The sequence below is a fragment of the Amia ocellicauda genome, chromosome 7 (genome assembly GCF_036373705.1).
Source record: "Amia ocellicauda isolate fAmiCal2 chromosome 7, fAmiCal2.hap1, whole genome shotgun sequence".
Lineage (NCBI taxonomy): Eukaryota > Metazoa > Chordata > Actinopteri > Amiiformes > Amiidae > Amia > Amia ocellicauda.
The window spans coordinates 21,954,124-21,978,016 of record NC_089856.1 but is presented as its reverse complement, the minus strand read 5'-3'; the positions used below and the strand labels follow the sequence as shown (position 1 = coordinate 21,978,016).

Here is a 23,893-nt window from a genome sequence, read left to right as displayed (position 1 = left end):
ATAGACTGATCATTTCTTTGTCAGTGGGCAAACTTACAAAATCAGCAGGGGATCAAATACTTTTTTCCCCCACTGTATGGCTTACAAGCTATATGTTCCCAACTACTGCCCTAGCTGGTACCCCCGCCACACGGTACTACTTGCATATGCTCCCTTTCCTCCTCACCCCTGCACTCTCACACCAGAACCAGAAACGTTTTTTCTAATATTCGAATAGCCAGGAAAAAACTAAGATCATTAGAATAGTGAAAACACTTCAAATGCCCAACCCAAGTGTGTGTATGTGTGATTATATATATGTATCATGATGACTGTACATTGTTTGACTGGGGTAGCCAATATTATGCTATACACATGTTCAATTCAGCATGTGATCAGTAACTGATAGGTTCCAGGTATACACACGTGACTACGGGGTCTCTGCAGGGCTGGAGGGACAGGCAGCAGCAGTCAAAGTCCTTGATGGCATCTTTACCAAGACGCACACTCTGAGTACCATAGCCAGAGGCAGCTGAGAGAGAGAGAGAGAGAGAGAGAGAGAGAGAGAGATCTATCCAAGAACACCTGGGTTCTTTGATATCCCTATTCAATTAACTGAACAATGTGCAACATATGATTGTAGCATCAAATCTGAGCCCAGGGTGATTTTCGTGTCAAGCCTTTTGCACTTTAGGTCAACCTTTGGGAAATAAAAACATGTTTTTTATTTCCCAAAGGTTGACCTAAACTCAATGTGTCCTGGTGAATTTATATTTATAAAAAAAAAAAAAAAAAAAAAAAAAAAATCTTACAGGGTTAGGCAACCAAATGTCCCTTTTCTGGTTGAGTTGTTGTTGTGGCATGACCCCAAAGTATGCAGCCAGTCAGTGTGTAAGTATAGGATTAACCCTCCCACTCTCTCACCTGTGTCTTTCTTCTTCTCATGGTAAGTGTAGACCGCTCCTGCTGTACAGTTTTTTCCATGGCGAGTCATTGCAGCCTGCAAACCCAAAAGAGGAAGACAGACGAAGGGACTGGGTCAGGAAGTGTGTGTTCGAGCTTCCACTGCAATAGGCTCTACGCACTTAACTTGGTATGACCCCGAGTCTGCACTGAAATGTTGTGGTGGATATAGCCCCCCACACAGAGCCTCTCCCCAGACTCTGCTCAGTCAATCGTGCTTGTTTGGTGTCTAAAGCCAGTCTATTTTTAAATGTTCCCAAATGTTTAGCTTTAACCACATCGCTGGGTAGCTTGTTCCAGATTGTGACAACTCTCTGGTGTGAAGAAGTTTCTGCTGTTTTCCACCTTGAAGCCCAATTTCCATTTGTGTCCCAAAAAATTTGAATACATTAGTAAGACGTGATCGGACTCGTCTAAACCCATGTTGACTATGTCCAAGAATATGGTTTTCATTAGGATGCTCCTCTATTTTCTGTCTTAATTCTTTTTCCAACATTTTACAAGTAATGCAGGTGAGACTGATTGGTCTGTAATTTCCTGGCAAAGATTTGTCCCTTCTTGTGGATTGGTATGACATTTGCCATCTTCTAGTAAGTTGGCACATTCCCTGTTTTAAGCATCATTTGGAATAATTTAGTTAGTGGCCTATAAATAATTTCCCTAACTTTAAAAGGTAGGGTGAGCAATCTTTTCCAGAAACATTTTTGTTATACTGGTTGAAAGCCTCTTCACATCCTGATAGCAATCAATACTTTAAGTGGTCTAAATGCAAAAATATATATATAGATCTTCTGTGGAAGGGACAGGACTAAACAATGATCGACCAAATAATTGCCTTCGGTCCGAATATAATGATAGGATGTCCTTCCCGTCTGTCAATCTATATTTATATAATGCTGCGCAACTGTTTACGCAGACAATCACACGTCATCAGTGCGGGTTCCTTGATGCTGTGCAGAGTGAGCGCGAGAATGGAAAGCAAGCCGCAGCTACCTTATGCTCCTTCTTTCTTTATTTTTTATTTTAAACATAATAACCATAAATAAGTTGTTAAACCTGCAAATCAGACATGAGGTCATCCGAAACCGTTGTGATCGATTCCACCAACACGTCTCTCTTCCTGGCGCTTAGACTCTGCTGTGTGTGTGTGTGTGTGTGTGTTCATGTGTTATGGAGGAGGCGTGGCTTTGGAGACACCACTGAAGCGAGAGCAGGCTCTATACTTTCAAAACAAGCTTGCTAACAGCTAGCCTCTCTGGATTAAACACCCTAGCTTTAAGTACTGTTTGGAATATCCCATCTGGCCCAGGTGAAAAAAATATCAAGAGAAAGAAAATGTTGTATAGCACATATAAAAGGGATGGTGACGAAACAAAATACATAGAATATGTTGAGCTGCAAAGAGATCTTAAGAAAGGGATCAGGAAAGCAAAGAGGGAAATAGAAAGAAACATAGCTCTTGGAGCTAAAACCAATGCAAAGAGCTTTTTTCAATATTACAACAGCAAGCGGTCAATAAAGGAGGAAGTGAAACAGATAAAGGGCAAAAATGGAGGTATCTTGGAAAACGAACAAGATGTGGCAAATGTTCTAAATGAGTATTTCACAGAGATTTTTACAAAAGAAAAAACAGATGACATGCCACACATTGACAATCAGTCCAGTCAAACCCTAAGAGAGATCAGGATAAATGAAGAGGAGGTACTACAGGGACTAGCAGAATTAAAAACCAACAAATCACCTGGGCCAGATGGGATATTTCCAACAGTACTTAAAGAAATGAGGGAAATCATTTATAGGCCGCTAACTCAATTATTCCAAAAGACACTTAGAACAGGGGATGTGCCAACTGACTGGAAGACGGCAAATGTCATACCAATCCACAAGAAAGGGGACAAAACTGAGCCAGGAAATTACAGACCAATCAGTCTCACCTGCATCACCTGAAAAAATGATTAGACAGAAAATAGAGGAGCATCTTAATGAAAACCATATTCTTGGAAATGGGTTTAGACGAGGCAGATCATGTCTTACTAATTGATTAGAATTGTTTTTAACATGCAACTGCAGCTGTAGATCACATGAAAGCATATGATATCAAAAGCTTTTTGAAAATCTAAGTATAAGGTTCCACACCAAAGACTGATCCTCAAATTGGAAGCTGTAGGCTTCAGGGTAATGTAAGTAGATGGATTATGAACTGGTTAATGTCTAGGAAACAGAGGGTGTCGATTAGAGGAGTCGCTTCTAACTGGAATGAGGTTGTTAGTGGAGTTCCACAGGGATCAGTACTAGGGCCTGTGCTTTTTCTAATCTATATTAATGATCTGGACTATGGGATAGTTAGCAAAACTTGTCAAAATCATGAAAGGCATCAACCACATCAAACCAGAGGAGCTTTTCCAGATCAGCAGGGACACACGCACCCGGGGACACAAATGGAAATTGGGCTTCAAGGCATTCAAAACGGAAAACAGGAGACACTTCTTTACACAGAGAGTAGTCACAATCTGGAATAAACTACCCAGCGATGTGGTAGAAGCTGAAAGTTTGGGAACATTTAAAAATAGACTGGATAGGATCCTTGGATCACTTAGATATGAATGGACACCAAACGAGCACGATGGGTCAAATGGCCTCCTCTCGTTTGTAAACTTTCTTATGTTCTTCTTATGTTTGTTTTCTTTCCTTAGTGGAACATCTCCCAATGTCAGAGCTCCCTGCCCCCCTGGTCCCTAGATAAAGATTCTCAATTACTCTGCACATACGCTCTCCCAATGCATTAGCCCCCCTTCTGTTTAGATGTAGACCATCCGGTTTGTACAGCTCCCATCTATCCCAGAAGAAAGACCAATGCTCCATAAATCTAAAACCCTCTTCCCTACACCAAGATGTCAACCATTTGTTAAACTTTCTAATCTCAGCCTGTCTCCCTGGCCATGCACATGGTATAAGAAGTATTTAGGAGAAAACTACCATGGGGGTTCTGTTCTTGAATTTCTTTCCTAACTCTTCAAATGTGTCTTTAAAGATCCTGATCTTTAGGATTTCAACATGCTGACAACATTCACAATTGAAATCTTCTTGGATGAGTTCATCCAGGAAGGCAATCATTCTGCAAACATAACACTGTAGTGGCCACATGCTTCTAAATTCTGCAAGTTTTTTATTTTATTTTTTAATATTTTTTCTGTCCCATGGTCAACTGCTCGACTTTGTTACCGAGAAACAGCGCAGCTCTCTCAACAGCAGCTTTAAGTACCCTTTTGTCTACCTGCCCCCAATTCACACCTAACTAGCTCCAACTGGATCCACCTGGCACAACTCACTTAACTGAAATCCTGCTAGTCCTGCTAAATCACCTTTTCTTCAACCCATTTACTTTCACCAACTCAGCAGCAGTACTGAATTGACTTCAATTAAGGCAAACTACAGACAAGATTAACTTCAAGGCCGTTAAAACAAAATCAGGAATGTTAAGACTGCTAAGTGCCAAGTCTGAAACTAGGAACACAACACGATGGCTGCCTTTCACCTGTACTGCCCTGTGTCCGTCTATGGCAACTTGTAAATCCTTCCGTTAACGAATGTAGATGCCTCCAAAGAGGTGTACTGCATGATACAATTAAGCAATTCACATCATATCATGCTATGTGGCATGTATAAAAATGCTGAGCAGGCACAGCTGACCTCGATTTTGGATCAAGATGGCAAGAGGAAAGGATCTAAGTGACTATGAAAGATGGGTCATTATTGGGGCACAATAGCAGGAGCTTCAGTCACAAAGACTGCTCAACTGGCTAGTGTTTCAATAAGAACAATGACTAAAGTGACTGTGACAGCGACTGCATTCAGATCTATGGGAAAGTCATCAGTAAATAGGGTTAGAAATTGTGGTCGAAAGCAAACATTTTTTCTTCAATATAAAGCTGTGCTTAATTAATACCCTGCAACTGCTATAGAAGCTTAACAGTTTGTGGGTGAGACAGTGGACTATGTGTCCATCAAGTTGATCACAGCTGTAGCATCAACACATTGCCATAGCAACGGTTTCTGAATGAACCTCATTGCAAGAGTATCACCTTTGAACATTTAAACTATGTGGGGCTACTTATTTTCAACATATTGAACAATATATACAACTTATGTGTAAAGCTTTTTTGTCAAGTACACTAATTGAGATGTGTAATTAGGGTAATTCCATGAGCAAGTGCTGGGAGAATAGGTCATTCTGAGTTTGACTCCTTGTAGCCAATTATACAGGAAAATACGTGTGATTCATGAAGCCGCTACTAGAGAGAGCATTACATAATGCGGTGTCTCTCAAAGATGGAAGAAAAGAGGGTGTTGACTATCTTGTTTAAATAGAGGATCTTTGGTATGGCTGTAGCATAGATATATATATACTAGAAATACATTTGCCAACATCTGATTTTGAGTGAGATTTCGGTCAGCCATCTTCTGTGTTAAGAATGCAAGATTACACAGCGGCGGCTATGGCAAAATGGGTTAGTTTAACAATTATTTAAGTATATCAATATATATATATATTATACACACAGTGAGGGAAAAAAGTATTTGATCCCCTGCTGATTTTGTACGTTTGCCCACTGACAAAGAAATTATCAGTCTCTAATTTTAATGGTAGGTGTATTTTAACAGTGACAGACAGAATAACAACAATAAAATCCAGAAAAACGCATTTCAAAAAAGTTATAAATTGATTTGCATGTTAATGAGGGAAATAAGTATTTGATCCCCTATCAATCAGCAAGATTTCTGGCTCCCAGGTGTCTTTTATACAGGTAACAAGCTGAGATTAGGAACACTCTCTTAAAGGGAGTGCTCCTAATCTCAGCTCGTTACCTGTATAAATGACACCTGTCCACAGAAGCAATCAATCAATCAGATTCCAAACTCTCCACCATGGCCAAGACCAAAGAGCTGTCCAAGGATGTCAGGGACAAGATTGTAGACCTACACAAGGCTGGAATGGGCTACAAGACCATCGCCAAGTAGCTTGATGAGAAGGTGACAACAGTTGGTGCGATTATTCGCAAATGGAAGAAACACAAAATAACTGTCAGTCTCCCTCGGTCTGGGGCTCCATGCAAGATCTCACCTTGTGGAGTTTCAATGATCATGAGAATGGTGAGGAATCAGCCCAGAACTACACGGGAGGATCTTGTTAATGATCTCAAGGCAGCTGGGACCATAGTCACCAAGAAAACAATTGGTAACACACTACACCGTGAAGGACTGAAATCCTGCAGCGCCCGCATGGTCCCCCTGCTCAAGAAAGCACATGTACAGGCCCATCTGAAGTTTGCCAATGAACATCTGAATGATTCAGAGGAGAACTGGGTGAAAGTGTTGTGGTCAGATGAGACCAAAATCGAGCGCTTTGGCATCAACTCAACTCGCCGTGTTTGGAGGAGGAGGAATGACCCCAAGAACACCATCCCCACCGTCAAACATGGAGGTAGAAACATTATGCTTTGGGGGTGTTTTTCTGCTAAGGGGACAGGACAACTGCACCGCATCAAAGGGACGATGGACGGGGCCATGTACCATCAAATCTTGGGTGAGAACCTCCTTCCCTCATCCAGGGCATTGAAAATGGGTCGTGGATGGGTATTTCAGCATGACAATAACCCAAAACACACAGCCAAGGCAACAAAGGAGTGGCTCAAGAAGAAGCACATTAAGGTCCTGGAGTGGCCTAGCCCGTCTCCAGACCTTAATCCCATAGAAAATCTGTGGAGGGAGCTGAAAGTTCGAGTTGCCAAACGTCAGCCTCGAAACCTTAATGACTTGGAGAGGATCTGCAAAGAGGAGTGGGACAAAATCCCTCCTGAGATGTGTGCAAACCTGGTGGCCAACTACAAGAAACGTCTGACCCCTGTGATTGCCAACAAGGGTTTTTGCCACCAAGTACTAAGTCGAAGGGGTCAAATACTTATTTCCCTCATTAACATGCAAATCAATTTATAACTTTTTTGAAATGCGTTTTTCTGGATTTTTTTGTTGTTATTCTGTCTCTCCCGGTTAAAATACACCTACCATTAAAATTATAGACTGATCATTTCTTTGTCAATGGGCAAACGTACAAAATCAGCACAGGATCAAACATTTTTTTCCCCTCACTGTATATACAGTGCATCCGGAAAGTATTCATAGCGCTTCACTTTTTCCACATTTTGTTATGTTACGGCCTTATTCCAAAATGGATTAAATTCATTATTTTCCTCAAAATTCGACAAACAATACCCCATAATGACAATGTGAAAGAAGTTTTTTTGAAATCTTTGCAAATGTATTAAAAATAAAAAACAAAAAAGCACATGTACATAAGTATTCACAGCCTTTGCTCAATACTTTGTTGAAGCACCTTTGACACCAATTACAGCCTCAAGTCTTTTTGAGTATGATGCTACAAGCTTGGCACACATATTTTTGGGCATTTTCTCCCATTCTTCCTTGCAGGACCTCTCAAGCTCCATCAGGTTGGATGGGGAGCGTCAGTGCACAGCCATTTTCAGATCTCTCCAGAGATGTTCAATCGGGTTCAAGTCTGGGCTCTGGCTGGGCCACTCAAGGACATTCACAGAGTTGTCCTGTAGCCACTCCCTTGTTATCTTGGCTGTGTGCTTAGGGTCATTGTCCTGTTGGCAGATGAACCTTCGCCCCAGTCTGAGCTCTGGAGCAGGTTTTCATCAAGGATGTCTCTGTATATTGCTGCATTCATCTTTCCCTCAATCCTGACTAGTCTCCCAGTTCCTGCCGCTGAAAAACATCCCCACAGCATGATGCTGCCACCACCATGCTTCACTGTAGGGATGGTATTGGCCAGGTGAGCTGTGCCTGGTTTCCTCCAGACAGGAGTTCAATCTTTGTTTCATTAGACCAGAGAATTTTGTTTCTCATGGCCTGAGAGTCCTTCAGGTGCCTTTTACTGAGGAGTGGCTTCCGTCTGGCCACTGGAGTGCTGCAGAGATGGTTGTTCTTCTGGAAGGTTCTTCTCTCTCCACAGAGACACGCTGGAGCTCTGTCAGAGTGACCATCGGGTTCTTGGTCACCTCCCTGACTAAGGCCCTTCTCCCCCGATCGCTCAGTTTTGCCGGGCAGCCAGCTCTAGGAAGAGTCCTGGTGGTTCCAAACTTCTTCCATTTATGGATGATGGAGGCCACTGTGCTCATTGGGACCTTCAATGCTGCAGAAATTTTTCTGTACCCTGCCCCAGATCTGTGCCTCGATACAATCCTGTCTTGGAGGTCTAAATACAATTCCTTGGACTTCATGGCTTGGTTTGTGCTCCGACATGCACTATTAACTGTGGGACCTTATATAGACAGGTGTGTGACTTTCCAAATCATGTCCAATCAACTGAATTTACCACAGGTGGACTCCAACCAAGTTGTAGAAACATTAAGGATGATCAGTGGAAACAGGATGCACCTGAGCTCAATTTTGAGTGTCATGGCAAAGGCTGTGAATACTTATGTACACGTGCTTTTTGTTTTTTATTTTTAATAAATTTGCAAAGATTTCAAACATACTTCTTTCACGTTGTCATTATGGGGTATTGTTTGTAGAATTTTGAGGAAAATAATTTATTTAATCCATTTTGGAATAAGGCTGTAACATAACAAAATGTGGAAAAAGTGAAGCACTGTGAATACTTTCCGGATGCACTGTACGTTGAAAAAAGGTGCATTGATAATGATTGAGTGCAAGTGCAAACAAAACAAAACATTATGGGTGACTAATGCAGCCAAATTAACAAACTTCTACTTCTTTTATGCAAAGGCAGGGCAGTAGGAGAATCTGTGGGACTTTGTTTTGGGGGTAGATTGTGATTTTAATGGGGTTTTAAAATATACTTTAGCATTATAATCCTCATACATAATGTGTGATGAAATGGGATTCATGCATTTTACTGCACTGTAGCAATACTGAAACATTTAAATGATTTATTCATTGTATGATGCACTTATTCTTTAATGTTGTGACATGATTTGGCATGGTGTTCCATTATATACAATTAAGATTGATTGATTTAATTTGAATGAGGATTAAAGATTCTCATTGTAAAAAATAAAAAGGCACATATTCCAAAAATGATTGAGCCAGTGAAGTTACTATTACTATTGCTTTTTTATATTTGTAAATTGACAATAATCTGTGAGCAAAAATGGAACCTGCATATTTATTATCCTTTTTGGGAAGAATATGTGCCTCGCTTCATTCAGCTTAATATTCTGCAGCAGACTCCCATTAGCAGACTGGAGCTGCACTTGCTCTCCAAACTACAGAAGGATATGGGGGGGAGGATCAAGGTGGTGGTGGTGGTGGTGGTGGGGGGGGTGGGTTGGCAGAAGATGCAGTTGGTGGGTGGGTGGGATGGTTATACCTGTCCATAGTTTTCAGATTTTTCTGTATTGCGATTTGTTTTGTTGGCATGTTTGCTTAATAACAACAAAAAATACATATAAATATTGGTTAAAAAAATGCCCTTTAGCGCCTGTATAAAGTTTTATATACCTAATTTAATCACTGACACCCTTTGGCACTTTGGCACCTTTGGCAAAGTATACAAACCAGACTTTGGGTACTCTAAGCAAAAAAGGTTTGCCATCCCTGGCCTATGGTGTATTTTCATATTACCATCTGTTATAGTATTTTTATACTATACTCTCCCAGAACACACCTTCATCCTGGACACTGATTTTAGTAACCACGGTGTGGGTGCCATGCTCTCGCAGGAAACTGCAATGGTTCATGAGCTTCCACTATCCAGAAGGCCAGCTTGCCCGGTGGCTAGAGAAACTGCAGCAGTACAATTTTGAGGTAAAGCATCGAGCAGGCCGCAACCATAGCAACGCTAACACCCTCGACAACCCTGCCTGGAGGCAAACTTCTTGTACTGCTACCGGAGGGAGGAGAATGACAGACAGGTCTGTGGGGTCAGGATCATAAGGGAGACAGCAGAGCAGCCACTGGAGGAGTGGACAAGTGAGCAACTAGCAGTCCTACAGAAGGCTGACAGATACATTGCACCCGTTGTGAATTGGAAGCAAGAGGGTCAGAGGCCTAAATGGGAAGAAATCGCCCCACATGGAGCCATAGTGAAGGCGTCATGGACTTAATGGAACAGCTTGGAGGTGAAAGACAAGGTGCTCTATCGGAAATGGTGGGCGCTGGGGGGAGATTGCACTATTTGGCAGTTAGTGGTGCCCACTGCTATCCAGCCCTCTATTTTAAGAGTTGCACATGACCTTCCAACAGCAGGGCAATTCGGAATTACTAAAACCTTACAGCGGATGCAGCAGTGCTTCTACTGGGTACGCTGTAAAAGGGATGTGGAGAGCTGGTGTCAACACTGTGATGCCTGCACAGCGAGAAAAGGGCCCCAAAACCAAGCAAGAGCTCCAATGCACCAGTATAATGTAAGTGAGCCTATGGAGCGAGTGGCCATTGACGTTCTCGGGCCTCTGCCGACCATGGAGTGAGGCAATCACTTTGTTCTGATTGCTAGGACTATCCCTTTTCGTTGAGCAACACTAGCGTGACTGGGACACGCACCTCCCTCTGCTACTCATGGCATACAGAACTGGGGTCCACCAGACTACTGGCTGCACTCTTGCGTCCATCATGTTCAGCAGGGAGCTCAGAACGCACACTTAAATGCTTTATGTCAGGCCACCTGTTAAGGACACCGCTACAGAGATGGGACTGGAGTATGTGCACCAACTACAGGGCCACTTAGATAAGGTTAATCAGTTTGCATGACAACATATGAGAACGCAGTCCGACCGTCAAAAATGCCAGTATGATGTGCGTACCAGAGAGACTCACTTCAAGCCGAGACATTTTACAGCACATAAACATAAGTGAAACAGTGGGGGGGTTCATAAAGCACTATTTCCTGCCTTTTTCACAGTGACCGTGATTTTTTTTTTTTTTTTGCTAAAAACCCAGCTATTGCTATCGTTATCTTTTATTCGTGTTTGTGTTAGCTCATCATTTAAATTGATCCAGGTGTTCTCATTTTGTGCTTCACAAAACCGGGACATCTGAACGATTTGTCTGACAATTATCTGAAAATAATGACTTAAAATGCAGGACTGGTTATCACCCTAAGTGTAACAGTTAGCAAAACGTAAACGGACATTTAAGAAAAATAATGTATTTTTGTTTTTATAGTAAACAATAGAAAAACCTGTGTACTGTATTGTCAAATGTATTTATATTATTAAAGCTAATGTTTCAGTTGTTTAACGGAGACTTTTTGCATTTCATACTAATGTTACTCAGACACTTGGTTTGTAACCTTTGAGTGATTGTGCTCTCCTGCATCAGTCCGTCTTTTTCAAGATCTTTGCCTGCATCTTGTGTTACTGACTGAGAACTGAGCTTCATGTTATTATGGCGCTGCATTTTGGGAGTTTGAGTCTTTTGGGGCATCAATGTCATTCCCTGTGCACACACCTCTGCCTTTCCAAGCCCCTTACCCCATTAGAATACAATGATGCAGTACAGTGTTTAATTTATAGCAGATTTTGGGGGTAGCCAAACCAATTTACTTAATAATAATAATAATAATAATAATAATAATATTATTATTAATTATTAATGCACAGCCCGTAAACTAAATAACATTATATAATTGATTTATCAGATATTTTGTAATTTGAATTATATTAAGTGGTTTCTCTCTATACTATTGTACATAGTATCTAGGCACAATGCTGCATGTATATAATGTATGCACGGAGTCTGTATTTTGTTACATCATGTAAAGGTTTTAATTATGGCATTAATAAGGGGTGGCTATAATAAGTATAAAATGACTGAAAGCTTCAATAATGCCGTATATCCATTATTCAATTAATTGAAAAAATAATCAACAGAATACTCAAATATTTTAATAGTCGAAAGTTGCAGCACTAAAAAACACTCCAAAATGTTGAGTTTGCTATTCTCAAGCATTGGCTGATGTGAACCATGCCTCGAACAAAAGGAATCTCAGAAGACCTAAGATTAAGAATTGGTGACTTGGTGATTAAGAGTAGGGATGAACCGATAAGACGATTATTGGCCGAATCCGATAGCAGATGTTCATATAACCTAATTGGCCGATGCCGATACTGATGTTTTGACATTTCAGCAACTTTCTACCCTGTCATAAATAAAATAAAAATGTTGCTTCTGATGAGGATTCTAATTTCAGCAAATTTTAATTATACAAGTTATTTTCCCATATATTTGAATAAGAAAAGACCCCATTCAGACATATGATAAAAGGCCACCAATTTGACATATGGTGTATTTTTTAGAAATTAAAGGAACGCAAAGAGAAACCCGTCTACAAAGCCGACATTTCTTTCCTGCAGCGGAGGTAGTCTATTTTACTTCGGATTTGTATGAATGGGGTACAAGCATTGGTGGCATTTTGTAATTAATACTGTGGTAATAGTTTCAATAAGAACACATTATCTCCGATTTCTTTACAGATTAGTGTATTTAATAACGTACAATATAGGATAATGCAGTAGGTTGATTAAATATGCATGTAAGTGCATATCTTATTCAAATTCTTAAGATTATTATTCACTACTATAGAAGCAGGCTTCATGCATTATGCATATGTTATCTGAAATGAGTGGGGAAAGAACATATATTTCAGACAGACTAGTTCATAACGTACTTTAACGTAAGTTGCACAAAGAACGAACTTTAAAACAATTACTTTTAAACACCCATTTATTTACACTGTCTGTATTTTAAAGATAAAAAAATGTCAATGGAAGAAGTTTCGTTAAAAAAAAAAAAAAGACAGAAAACAACACTACGAGTGATAGAGCCTGATGTGCAAAGGGCTTTTGTGTCTATTTTATTCTTTATGCTTTATGTGATTGGAGACAGCATAATAAATACACTTTTCTGTTAAAAGATACTACGAAGAGCTAATTGTGTATAGACAACATTAAATTCAGACAAGCATTACATTACTGTAAGAAAACGTTTCCATGTGCAACAATAAAATAAGTGTGCTATTATTATTATTGTAATCATCATCAAGATATGTGCTAGTAGATATGCATTTTAAATGGCACAACGTGACTCCCTTACCTTACTACTCTTACTACAGATTTGTAACTGCTACACTTTTTGCCAAATTATTTTTAATTTACTTAGCAGACGAAAGCAGGGAAAGTTACAGTTTAAATAAATACATGTTTAACGAGTAATCATACAGTAACAGCAGCTACAATATAGCAGGTTATAATTTAACTAGTGTGTACATTTCAGTCATGGCATTTATGGACTTATGGATGCATTTATTAAACCAGTCCTCAATGTTTTAGAGGGAAACCCAGATCTGCTGTATTTATGCATTCATTAATTTAACTTGTAAATGGGCATACGTTAACTAAATCAAGTTCGCCTTCATATGGATTCTTTCTGCGGGGCCGTTATACAACAAACCTGCAAACCATTTACAAAACAACAGCCTGAAACACCGTCCAGTTGTTCAACTAGTCACGATACTGCACCGGGGTTCTATGAAATCCAAGTTTTTAATACACTCGGATATTAACTGTAAGCAGTAAAACATTTCATTGTTTCTGTATGTGGATTTCACTCCATGCTGCTAATAAAACTAATTTCTTCGTGATCCCACACAGCACTTGAGATTATATATCTTTCGACAATGTAGTTGATCTCTTCCCTGTCTGTCTACAAGTCAAGCACACATCTTTGCTTCTGAAATTGAAGTATTTCCTTAGTGGGCTTAACAGACGCTTACGGCCACGTCTGGCAGCAGATAGTTAACCGTCCACAAAACGTGGACGCGTCCAGACCAGGGGCATTGCTAGACATAAAACTATACTGGGGCACATGCTCCCCATTACTCATATCGCTTTTTTTTTTTTTTTCCGAAAGCCTGCTGCGTGCAATAATTGTGCAACAAAATGCACTATACAAACTTCCCTTGCTTAACCCACTACTCCTACACTGCAACAAGTACTGGGAAAGGTAAACATGTAGAGATATTAATCTTTATGAAAATATTTAAGTATCTTCAACATACTGTACATGAACATTCTCAACATGTTTTACGGCATAAAAGGCATACACTGTATATGCAAATAACAAAACCTACTTAAATTCTGACTTGCGTGCCGACACCTGGACTCTGTGTGCGCACTGCAGTGGCTATTATAGCAGCACACAGGCACGCATGCATCAGTTTGTGTTTTCAGTTAATCTGCTTTGCTTTTACAAGCGTTGATTGGGTTACTGCGTTGCATTTAGATCCATTTCTTTTTTCAGGGATTATCAATCTAAATGAATGCACTGACAAAGTAAATTGTTAAAACTCAAACTTAAGATTTTACTGGGGCACAGCAGATTTATACTGGGGCACGTGCCCCAGTAAAAGGGGTCTAGCAACGCCCATGGTCCAGACGGTTAAGCCAGTGGGAAGGGGCAAAAGTATGAAAGCTCTCACCTTATATACAACAAAGCAGCCTGGCACTATATTATCTGTCATTTTCAGACACCACAATTGGTCGCAAGTAATCAGCCATTTTTAAGTAGTCAGCAGATACCGATTATTACATTTTTTGCCTATAATCTGCCGATACCGATTGCTGGCCGATTAATCGGTGCATCCCTACTGGAAAGGGTTACAAAAATATCGCTAAAAGCCTTGATGTTCATCAGTCCAAGGTAAGACAAATTGTCTATCAATGGAGAAAGGGAGAGTAGCAACAGTGCTGAAACTATGAGTGGCCGTCCTGCAAAGATGACTGTAAGAGCACAGTGCAGAATGCTGAATGAGGTTAAGAAGAATACTAGAGTGTCAGCTAAAGACTTACAGAAATCACTGGAACATGCCAACATCTCTGTTGATGAGTCTATGATACATAAAACACTGAACAAGAATGGAGTTCATGGGAGGACACCACGGAAGGAAGCCACTGCTGTCCAAAAAAACATTGCTGCACATCTGAAGTTTGCAAAAGAACACCTGGATGTTCCACAGCGCTACTGGCAAAATATTCTGTGGACAGATGAAACCAAAGTTGAGTTGTTTGGAAGTAACACACAACACTAAGTGTGGAGGAAAAAAGGCACAGCACACCAACATCAAAACACCATATTTCACAGCTGGGATGAGGGGGGGCGCATCATGGTTTGGGGATGCTTTGCTATCATCAAGTTTAATCAAGATTTTGCAGGAGAATGTAAGGCCATCTGTCCACCAATTGAAGCTCAACAGAAGTTGGGTGATGCAACAGGACAACGACCCAAAACACACAAGTCGTCAAGAGAAGAAAATATGACTTCTGGAGTGGCCCAGTCAGAGTACTGACCTCAACCCGACTGAGATGCTGTGTCATGACCTCAAGAGAGCAATGTGTTGAGAGCAAGAGAGCACACCAGACAGCCCAAGAATATTCCTGAACTGAAACAGTTTTGTGAAGAGGAATGGTCCAAAATTCCTCCTGCCCGTTGGACAGGAAATGTTTGGTTGCTGTCAAAGGAGGGTCAACCAGTTATTAAAATGAATTATTACTTCATGTGATTGAGCTGGATAATTGATTTATATATAATTTGTTAATACATGTTAATTCCTCAATACGTCCCACTGCTTGGAATACACACAACACAGAAAATCTCTGTTAAAGTTCCGCTGACATTCTCTTCATAAACTCCTCAGCAACATACACTTATATCCATCATATTTACATGAAATTTAGCATAAATATCCCTGACGTGTTTTGACCTCACTGGAGACACTCTGCTCGAGTCACAGGTCAGGCCAGAAGGTAGTTTGACCTCTTGGAGACAATGACAAAAAGTATGATTTGAGTGTCTGCTACTTAAATCCTTGTATTGACCTATGAACTCTGTCCTCTAATGACATTCTGCTTAGCTAGCTTTTAAGATAACGACTTGTAAGTATGTAATGGCGTCTTAATTATAACCAGATCTCTGACTTCTGCGTGTATAAAAAGCTCTGACTTTTAGTATGGAACACTGGAATCTTCTTGATTCACTGTTGTTCTCCATGCTGCATGTAATAAAGGCATCGCAATAAACATTCCAACCTGATTGAAGACTGAGTTTCTTCCACACTTGTTTAATGCATTGCGGTCACACACAAGCATCACTCGACAACAGGTGAGCCGTGAAGTGAAATAAATTACAACTTCTGTAATTGCTCTACCTTATCACCATCCTCTTTTCTACACCCAACAGGTATGCTCTTAAAAGATGACGTCTCTCTCCACCTTGTAGCGCTGTCGCATCAACAGCACCGCTGTAACCCACACCTGACCCACACCTCCAGCACTAGTTCAGTTTTAAGGCAGCTAAAGCTACATGTCAGTCACTGCATTTGCAGCCAGCATATTGAGCGCAGCACAGAAGTGCTCATTTGGAACTTTAATAAAATATATATGTTGTATATTTATATATTCTGGGGCCCTAGGCGACCATCTAGTCCGCCTGTACCTCAGGCCGGCCCTGAAGAATTGATGCCGTTTTGAAGGCAAAGGGTCATCACACCAATATTGATTTGATGTAGATTTTTCTTCTGTTCATCACTTTGCATTTAATTGATGAATATAATCTATTAACATGTCTATTTCTGAAAGCATTCTTACATTACAGCATTTTTTCCACACCTGCTTAAAACTTTTGCACAGTACTGTATATATAACTTTTCACACAGAGCGAGCGAGCGAGAGAGAAATTAAAAATAAAACCCCTGCAAATAACAGCAATTGAAAAATATCTAGTTAATACAGCCATGTTAACTAACTAACCTTTATTATATATTTATTGTCCTAAAAAAATATTTTTCACTAAGTTGACTTTTCATGATTTTCAATATTATATGGATTTTGCAATGCCCCTGAATATAAGCAAACGATATTAATAAAGTTGGGTCGAATGGCCTCCTCGCGTTTGTAAACTTTCTCATGTTCTTAAAGGTTTTAGTGCTGAAGTGCTGAAATATAAAACTAATTTAATATAGCTAGCTAGGCAGTTGTAGATAGCTACATTTATAAAGGAAATTATAATACATAGATAATATAAAAATATTCTATAATCATGATTTAACAGTGCAAATGCTGTAGCAGTCTATTCTTTAAAACTACAATCTGACAAGAAAAGATAGATAGATACTTCCCTGTTAACAAACATTGTTGTGGTCAAAGGTAAAGGCGCTGAATGCTGAAGTGTGTCCCATTTGATTTTAGCATCGCGCTACACCCTACACCCTCGCTCACCGAGGTACATACTCTAACACCCCGTTCACACTTATTAGGCTGGCCCTGGGCCGCCTCAAATTTAGTCCGGCTTTTTTCAGACATTTGTTCACATTTGCGGTTTTAGGAGGCCTAAGTGTGATCACATATGCGGGCGAAAAGGTGGCCTAAACTAAATGCATGCCAGGAAGTAAACAAATCTGCTCAAACAAACCAGTGACGCATGACATTAGGTCTGATTACAGGTGTATGCGATGAGTTTATAATCACAACTTATTTATATTGATGTAAACATATATGCGATTGATTGGTTCTATATTTTCATTGAAAGTAATCTTAACCCTTTGCAGCCGAAGCTGTGTCTGTGTGTTGTTAGGACACCCCCACACTCATCGTGCATTACTGTCGAGAAAATGTTCAACGGGGTGGCCGAGTGGGGGCACAAGGCAAATTGAGGAGGTTCATTCCTATCATCAATGCTCTGACGGAGTTTCGTTCAAGCTAGTGGGGGGGGGCGCTGACGGTGTTTTGTTCACGTTAGCGGTGGGGCCTGACGGCATTCGTAGTGGGGGGCCGTGGCCAGCATCATTTCAGGTGGGGCCGTGGCCACGTCCCTGCTGTCCATAAATAGTAAATATAGAATCAATGGAGCGTTCACATGGTTGACAGTTAATAATGTTGAATATTATGAGATTTTACATTATACTGCCCGTTTCTGTAACATACTGTGTGAACTTGAATTAGTACAGGTGAGTGAGGTTTGCTGGTTTCTCTCGTGCTCCTCCCCCTAGGTCTCTCACACAGTGCAGGTGCAGAGTTCAGTTCAATACAGGCAACTACGCAGCCTCTACACTCAAGCCAATCCCAAACACAAATAACAGTCAGAAAAAGTCCCCATATACCTTCTGAGCATTACTTTTATCCCATATTTTCACAATAACAACAGCATCCCACTATTGGTCACAATGTTCAGACCAACGTTAAATATGGTCTGGCTCATCACAATAACAATACTCACTGCATGTATAGGCTAATTATTTATCCTGACCCGAGATACAATTGTAGCATATTGTATTTGTTGTTGTGTTGAAAACCTCCCATTTCACATTATCCGGTGCACTTTTTTTCAGAAAAACTGAATAATAAAATTGTTCATTTAAGAAAATAATCATAATAAAGATTTTTTTTCAATGCACTTTTGTATCCCTTTTATACACGGGATAACCAACTAGGCGCCGACTGCATACTTAACTCCCAAGCAGGATTTGAAATCCACTCACTTCAAAACAACATTCTAGTTAAAGCATGATGGGGAAATGTCATTTTGAAGTCAATTTTAAGTCTAGATTATGGCTTTATTGCAACTGGCTCCAGGTCTTGTAGGTTCTGTTGTTGTATTAATTAATTTGCTACAAGAATACTGAATCTTGAATAGGTCAGCTGGTGTAGATGTTTAAAATGTGTTTTACACTGATCATATTTGGGGTGCAATCAAAAATGACCAGATTTTCCAGTGACAAAAAAAATGTATTTGCAGCGTTGCCCATCTGAAACTGAAAAATGGCATATATGAAACGAGGAAGAAAATGTCATGCTGAAGTCAGAGCGCTTGCTGAAGTCAGCAGCAGCAATGAGAAACAGGAAGACACAGTTGTAGTCCTCATAAACAAGTGATGTTCATGAACAAACTAACAGATTGATATGGAGAAAGTATCAGGACATGACAGTAATAATGGTAATGATTGTGGGTATATTGTTTCTTCAGAGTCAGAATTCTAATTTCTGAGATTTCAGATTATTTAATTGAACACTTTCATTTGAGTAATAATTTACATAAATGTGACTTTTTAAATTGTAGGCCTGTATCTTATAAAATGTTCCAATTCAAGTTTCGTATAACATTATGCTTAACTTGAAACTCCCTGTTTAAAATTATTGTAAGGCTCAGATTAGGCATATTATTAGTTCAATTAAGTAATCGAGAGGTCAAATGGAATAAGAAACAGAATTGGTAGGGGGTCCTCCAGGATCAGGGTTGAGAACCACTGGCCTAGCTAAATGACATGTTTTTACTTTGTTTTTATTGTTAATTGTACTGTTAATACAAAATTGTATTAAATAAAGTATGACTTTATTCAGTTTCTTTCTATGAAAGCCTTGTGTTATTTCAATTATATATTGAGTGGTGTACTAATAGCATTGTTTAATTTAAGAACTTAAAGTCCGACGTAAGATTTTGGTCATATGCTGGTTGTATGTGAAAGTTGGAATTGCGTCAGATTCTGACGTTGTAGCAACCACATTATTCTAACGTCAATCCTACTTTCATATATAACCATCATATTACCAAAATCTGACGACTGATTCTGACGTCAATGCAACTTTATTCCAACTAACTGTGCCAGCTGGGATGTTAAAAGTGCACAGATCATATGAGAAGTTACACAGGCGAAACTTGTATACAGTGCTTTACAAAATATCGCGCATGCGCATTAACAATGTTGTTGTTTTGTTCATTGAAACGTTCCACATATGAAAGCACTATATACAAGTTTCGCCTGTATAATCTCTCGTATGATATGTGCATTTTGGCATGCAATACACACACACACACACACAACCAACCAGACCAAGTGTTGCAGAGACAGTGAACTCCAAAACACCCTCAGACCTTATTAATTGTATACACATACCTGTCCCATTTGCAAGGTCTTCAAAGTGACCGCCCGGCAACAAGAGGGATCCAGAAAGCAATACTTTCACTAAAACAACTTTTTACTGCAGACGTGTCTTATGTCTAAATCAATTTTAAGAATACCAAGGACTTACTGTGAGGACGCGTACACGAGTTGGCGCAGATAAATATGTAACACAACAACAATCTGGAACAAACTCCCCAACAATGTGGTAGATGCTGAAAATTTGGGAACATTTAAAAATAGCCTGGATAGGATCATTGGATCACTCAGTTATTAATGGACACCAAACGAGCACAATGGGTCAAATGGCCTCCTCTCGTTTGTAAACTTTATGTTCTTACTTACATATCCGCTAAACCGACCACAAAGCTCTGTAACAAAAATGCTTAAACAAATAGCAATTCTGTACACTTTTCGATACGTTTCACTGAAATTATGTTGCAGCTAAATTATTTACATGCATATTCGTGTTATTAAAACTGCTTTTGGTTTCAATTATAGGCTACATATTTCCGCACATTAAAACACAAACACATTCAATCCTTAAAAACAAAACATCGTTATTATAATCATTAAGTGCATACAATTGTTTAGTATATCGTTTCGGATACTAAGCTACGATTCAAAATGGGAGATACAATCTCCTAAAATCTGTGAAACACAAACGCAATCAATTACCTTGTGCGTAAAAGTAGCTTCTGTCCTCGAGTGGTGTAACACCTAAATTCATTCCCCCGCCTAACTGTGGTGCGGATGTGAGTTCCGGTGTTCATGTCAATAGGAAACTCCTTATTACCGCCTGCGCTGCTTAATAATCTGATCAAACACTCGGATCAGCGGAGCCGGATCACGATCTGCTTCTACAGCAGCTTTTCATGATCCGGATCCAGTGAGCACGGATCCGATCCTGCTTTCTAATCCTGTCAGTACAAGGCCCCAGATGTTTTCAATTCCCGATTATACAGTTAAACAGCACCGATTGTTTTTTATTAGACAAAATGTTTATAGATAGACCGGACGTCGGTGACCTCATAGCTGACTACGGCCCTGGTTACAGGACAAGGACACTGAAGGAACGCGCAACACTGGATACAGGACAAGAGCAAACCCAGATAGCAAATTGATTCTGGCTCAATACTGGCCCAATTACGCTTGCGATTTTGGCCCAATGACAGCTGCCAGAACCGACCCGATGTCAGAATGTATGACGGCCCTGAATCACACCAAGGGAACTGAGCCAGAAACGGCTGTCGCAATCGGGCTACAGCCTGCTAGCCAAAACCGGGCCAGACTTTTCCAGCCGAAATTGTACCGTGTTCCATCCTATTCAGGACTATAATGCATTTTGATAATGGATCAGTTCAATTAAAACGTCATCCGGACCTGGATTACAATTGATCAGATGAAAAAAAAAGTACCTGCAAAAACTTTGATACCCATATAAACTTTGTCTTAAACTTGTATAAACATAATTTGTGTAATAGGTACAAAGCACCTGTAGCGTAAGGTACTCTTATAAATTTCAATTTAAGAAGTGAATTTATAGTATCACCTTATCACGAATCCTGGAATCTTGTAGAACTCAATTTCTGTAATAATTGGACACAGACACCAATTCCAAAGATATAAATTGTCAAATTTATTCAAAAACAAAGACTAAATGTAGCACTACACTAATTATACAAAAGGGAAAAACTAATTAAAATTCAACTCTCGATCAACAAATCAAAGACAAATCACTTCCGTGACCAAATCAAAGACCATGGGATTGCATACGATATCACACAAATCGTTAAACAAAAAAGGTTATAAACACATTGACTACAATACCGGTTAGTAAGACGAAGGTGAGTCTCTCGTTAGTATTATTAGTCAGACATTAAATAACTACGCAGGTTAGTATTTATGTCAGGTAACTTCTCGTTATATATATATCAGTCTCATTTACGTTTAGGTGCCGAGAAAGATCCTATCATTACTTGTTACCACAATTTCCCTTAACTGATTATTATTCAATGATTAAGGATAGGCAGGGCCACCAATAATCTAATGTCTATTAACTTGTGTCAATTTCAGACTAAACAGTTAAACAGGAATGAGAAGATATTTCAGACAACAAAACAGTTTCATGCAACACACATTTATATTTAAGAAAACTAAATGATATTACACATTCTAGAGTTATGAATCACAGATTAATATTTCTAATTGATTTCTCAAATGTCATGAATCATGAACTCCAAACTGTTAAACTTATCTGAACTTCATCGCAGAGAGGCCTCTCTGGCTTCGGGCTCAGATAACAGCACACGGCACGAGGTCCGTGGGGTTTGGAACAAAGGCAGTCCAGTTCGGCTTTGTCCAAGAACTTCCACTCAGTCGATGCACCTGGAAGTTGGGGTTTCGCGAATGTAGAGTCTTTTCCAAACAGATTTTCCACTGGTTTGAAGGCTCCAAGGTTGTGCACAAAATCTTCTTTGTAAGCAGGGTTCCACCGTAGTTACTTGAAGACAAAATCTTTGAGGAAAGCAGGGCCCCGTTCGTTCCAAGAGTCAAGTTTCTTAAGACTCAAATAGCTATTTAAATGACTGACACTTTCGTATACAGTCGACTTAGTCAATTGTCCAGCTGTAAAACTCCACTGATCAGGTGGGCACAGGCGGGCATGCGCAGTCTGTAAAGTTCTTTATTTAATAAAGTCCTTTAAAAGAATTCTTCGTACGGCTCAATCTCCTTCTCCCAGTTTAACTCTTCTGTTGCCGGCAAAGACTTGGTTGGTTTCTGGTTCCGGTTCTGGCAACAGAGCTACAGGTTGAGCTGTGGCAGCGAGTTTCTGGTTCAGGTGAGAGAGAGCGTGAGAGAAAGGCCGTGCGCTGTTCTTTATAGTCTGTCAGATCAATAGGTGATTGGTTCTTGAATTTTTGAGATTGGATTTCGGTTTCAGCCCCCAGTGTCCTATTGGAGGGGGGCTTGATTTATGACTGATGTCAATCCATGCCATCTTTTGGAAATGCCGGTTGGCCCGGGTTCGTAGCTCTATGTCGGGATTTCGGCTCTCGTCCACTTCAAAGAGTTTTTATCACCTACAGGCCCCTTTCTCCAGACATTTCATAGCAGGATTCCAACCTATTTGGCCTCTTCTCGGTGCCATCCTCCCCAAAACTGTCACTTTGATGCAAACCAGTTCCAAGCTGATGAGCTGAGGAAATCTGATAACTTTGGGGGGGGAGAGGTCTTCTTTAGATCAGTGCTTCAGCTCAGAGCCCAAATGCTCTTATCAAAATACACCCAACATAACGCTACACACCATATATGGTTTTCTATGGAGATATAACTACAAAATATTTTTAAATTATTTTTTAAACAGATCCCTTTGCATTTTCAACCAAACATAAAATTAAGCACCACATTTTGAAAGCACTAAGAAAACTATATATATATATATGTTATGAAATTTCAGGATATTGATGTATTAAATAAAAATACAAGACAACATGATTAATAAACAACAGTTTATTATAATTAAAATGTGGAATAACTTCTGATATATTGCAAAGACAACCATGGCTACTATTGAACATGTATAAGTTATTGAATGCTTAATGACATGAACTCTCCCACAACCTTTGACTTCTGCTTCAGTAAGATCATATGCAACATTACCCTACAGCTTTATATGTATAATATTAGCTTATTATTAGCTTAAACTTCAGCACTGGCCCAGTACCTCAGAGCTGATGCCTTTCTCCCTCCATGAAAATGGATCACTCCTAAAAAATAATAAAATATATTAATTGTAGTCACATTTTAAAAGTCAGAATAAAATAGTTTTATCAATAAGTATTAATTTGTATCATCATTCATGCTGAGCTTATTTGAAGGGATTTCCTCTCTTGCTTTTGACAATGTTAAATAATTTCTGAATAATTAGGTAGAAAATATACATTAAGCATGTAAATA

The 23,893-nt window shown here is 39.7% G+C and overlaps 1 protein-coding gene across 3 annotated transcripts in view; it reads right to left on the bottom strand.

Annotated features, from left to right (window-relative positions):
• nosip (nitric oxide synthase interacting protein) overlaps positions 1 to 20,721 on the bottom strand; it is a 53,241-nt gene extending 32,520 nt beyond the window's left edge. Inside the window, exons 1-3 of one of the 3 annotated variants that reach the window (XM_066708847.1) lie at positions 20,612 to 20,699; positions 904 to 979; positions 406 to 511 (exon numbers count right to left, since the gene is read on the bottom strand). In XM_066708847.1, the coding sequence (XP_066564944.1) occupies positions 406 to 511; positions 904 to 973 (176 nt within the window). In that variant the 5' untranslated portion in view covers positions 974 to 979; positions 20,612 to 20,699. Of the gene's footprint in view, positions 1 to 405; positions 512 to 903; positions 980 to 19,927; positions 20,569 to 20,611 lie in introns of those variants that run through there. The other 2 variants (XM_066708846.1, XM_066708848.1) reach the window with 2 other exon arrangements.
• Positions 20,722 to 23,893: the final 3,172 nt, after the last annotated feature.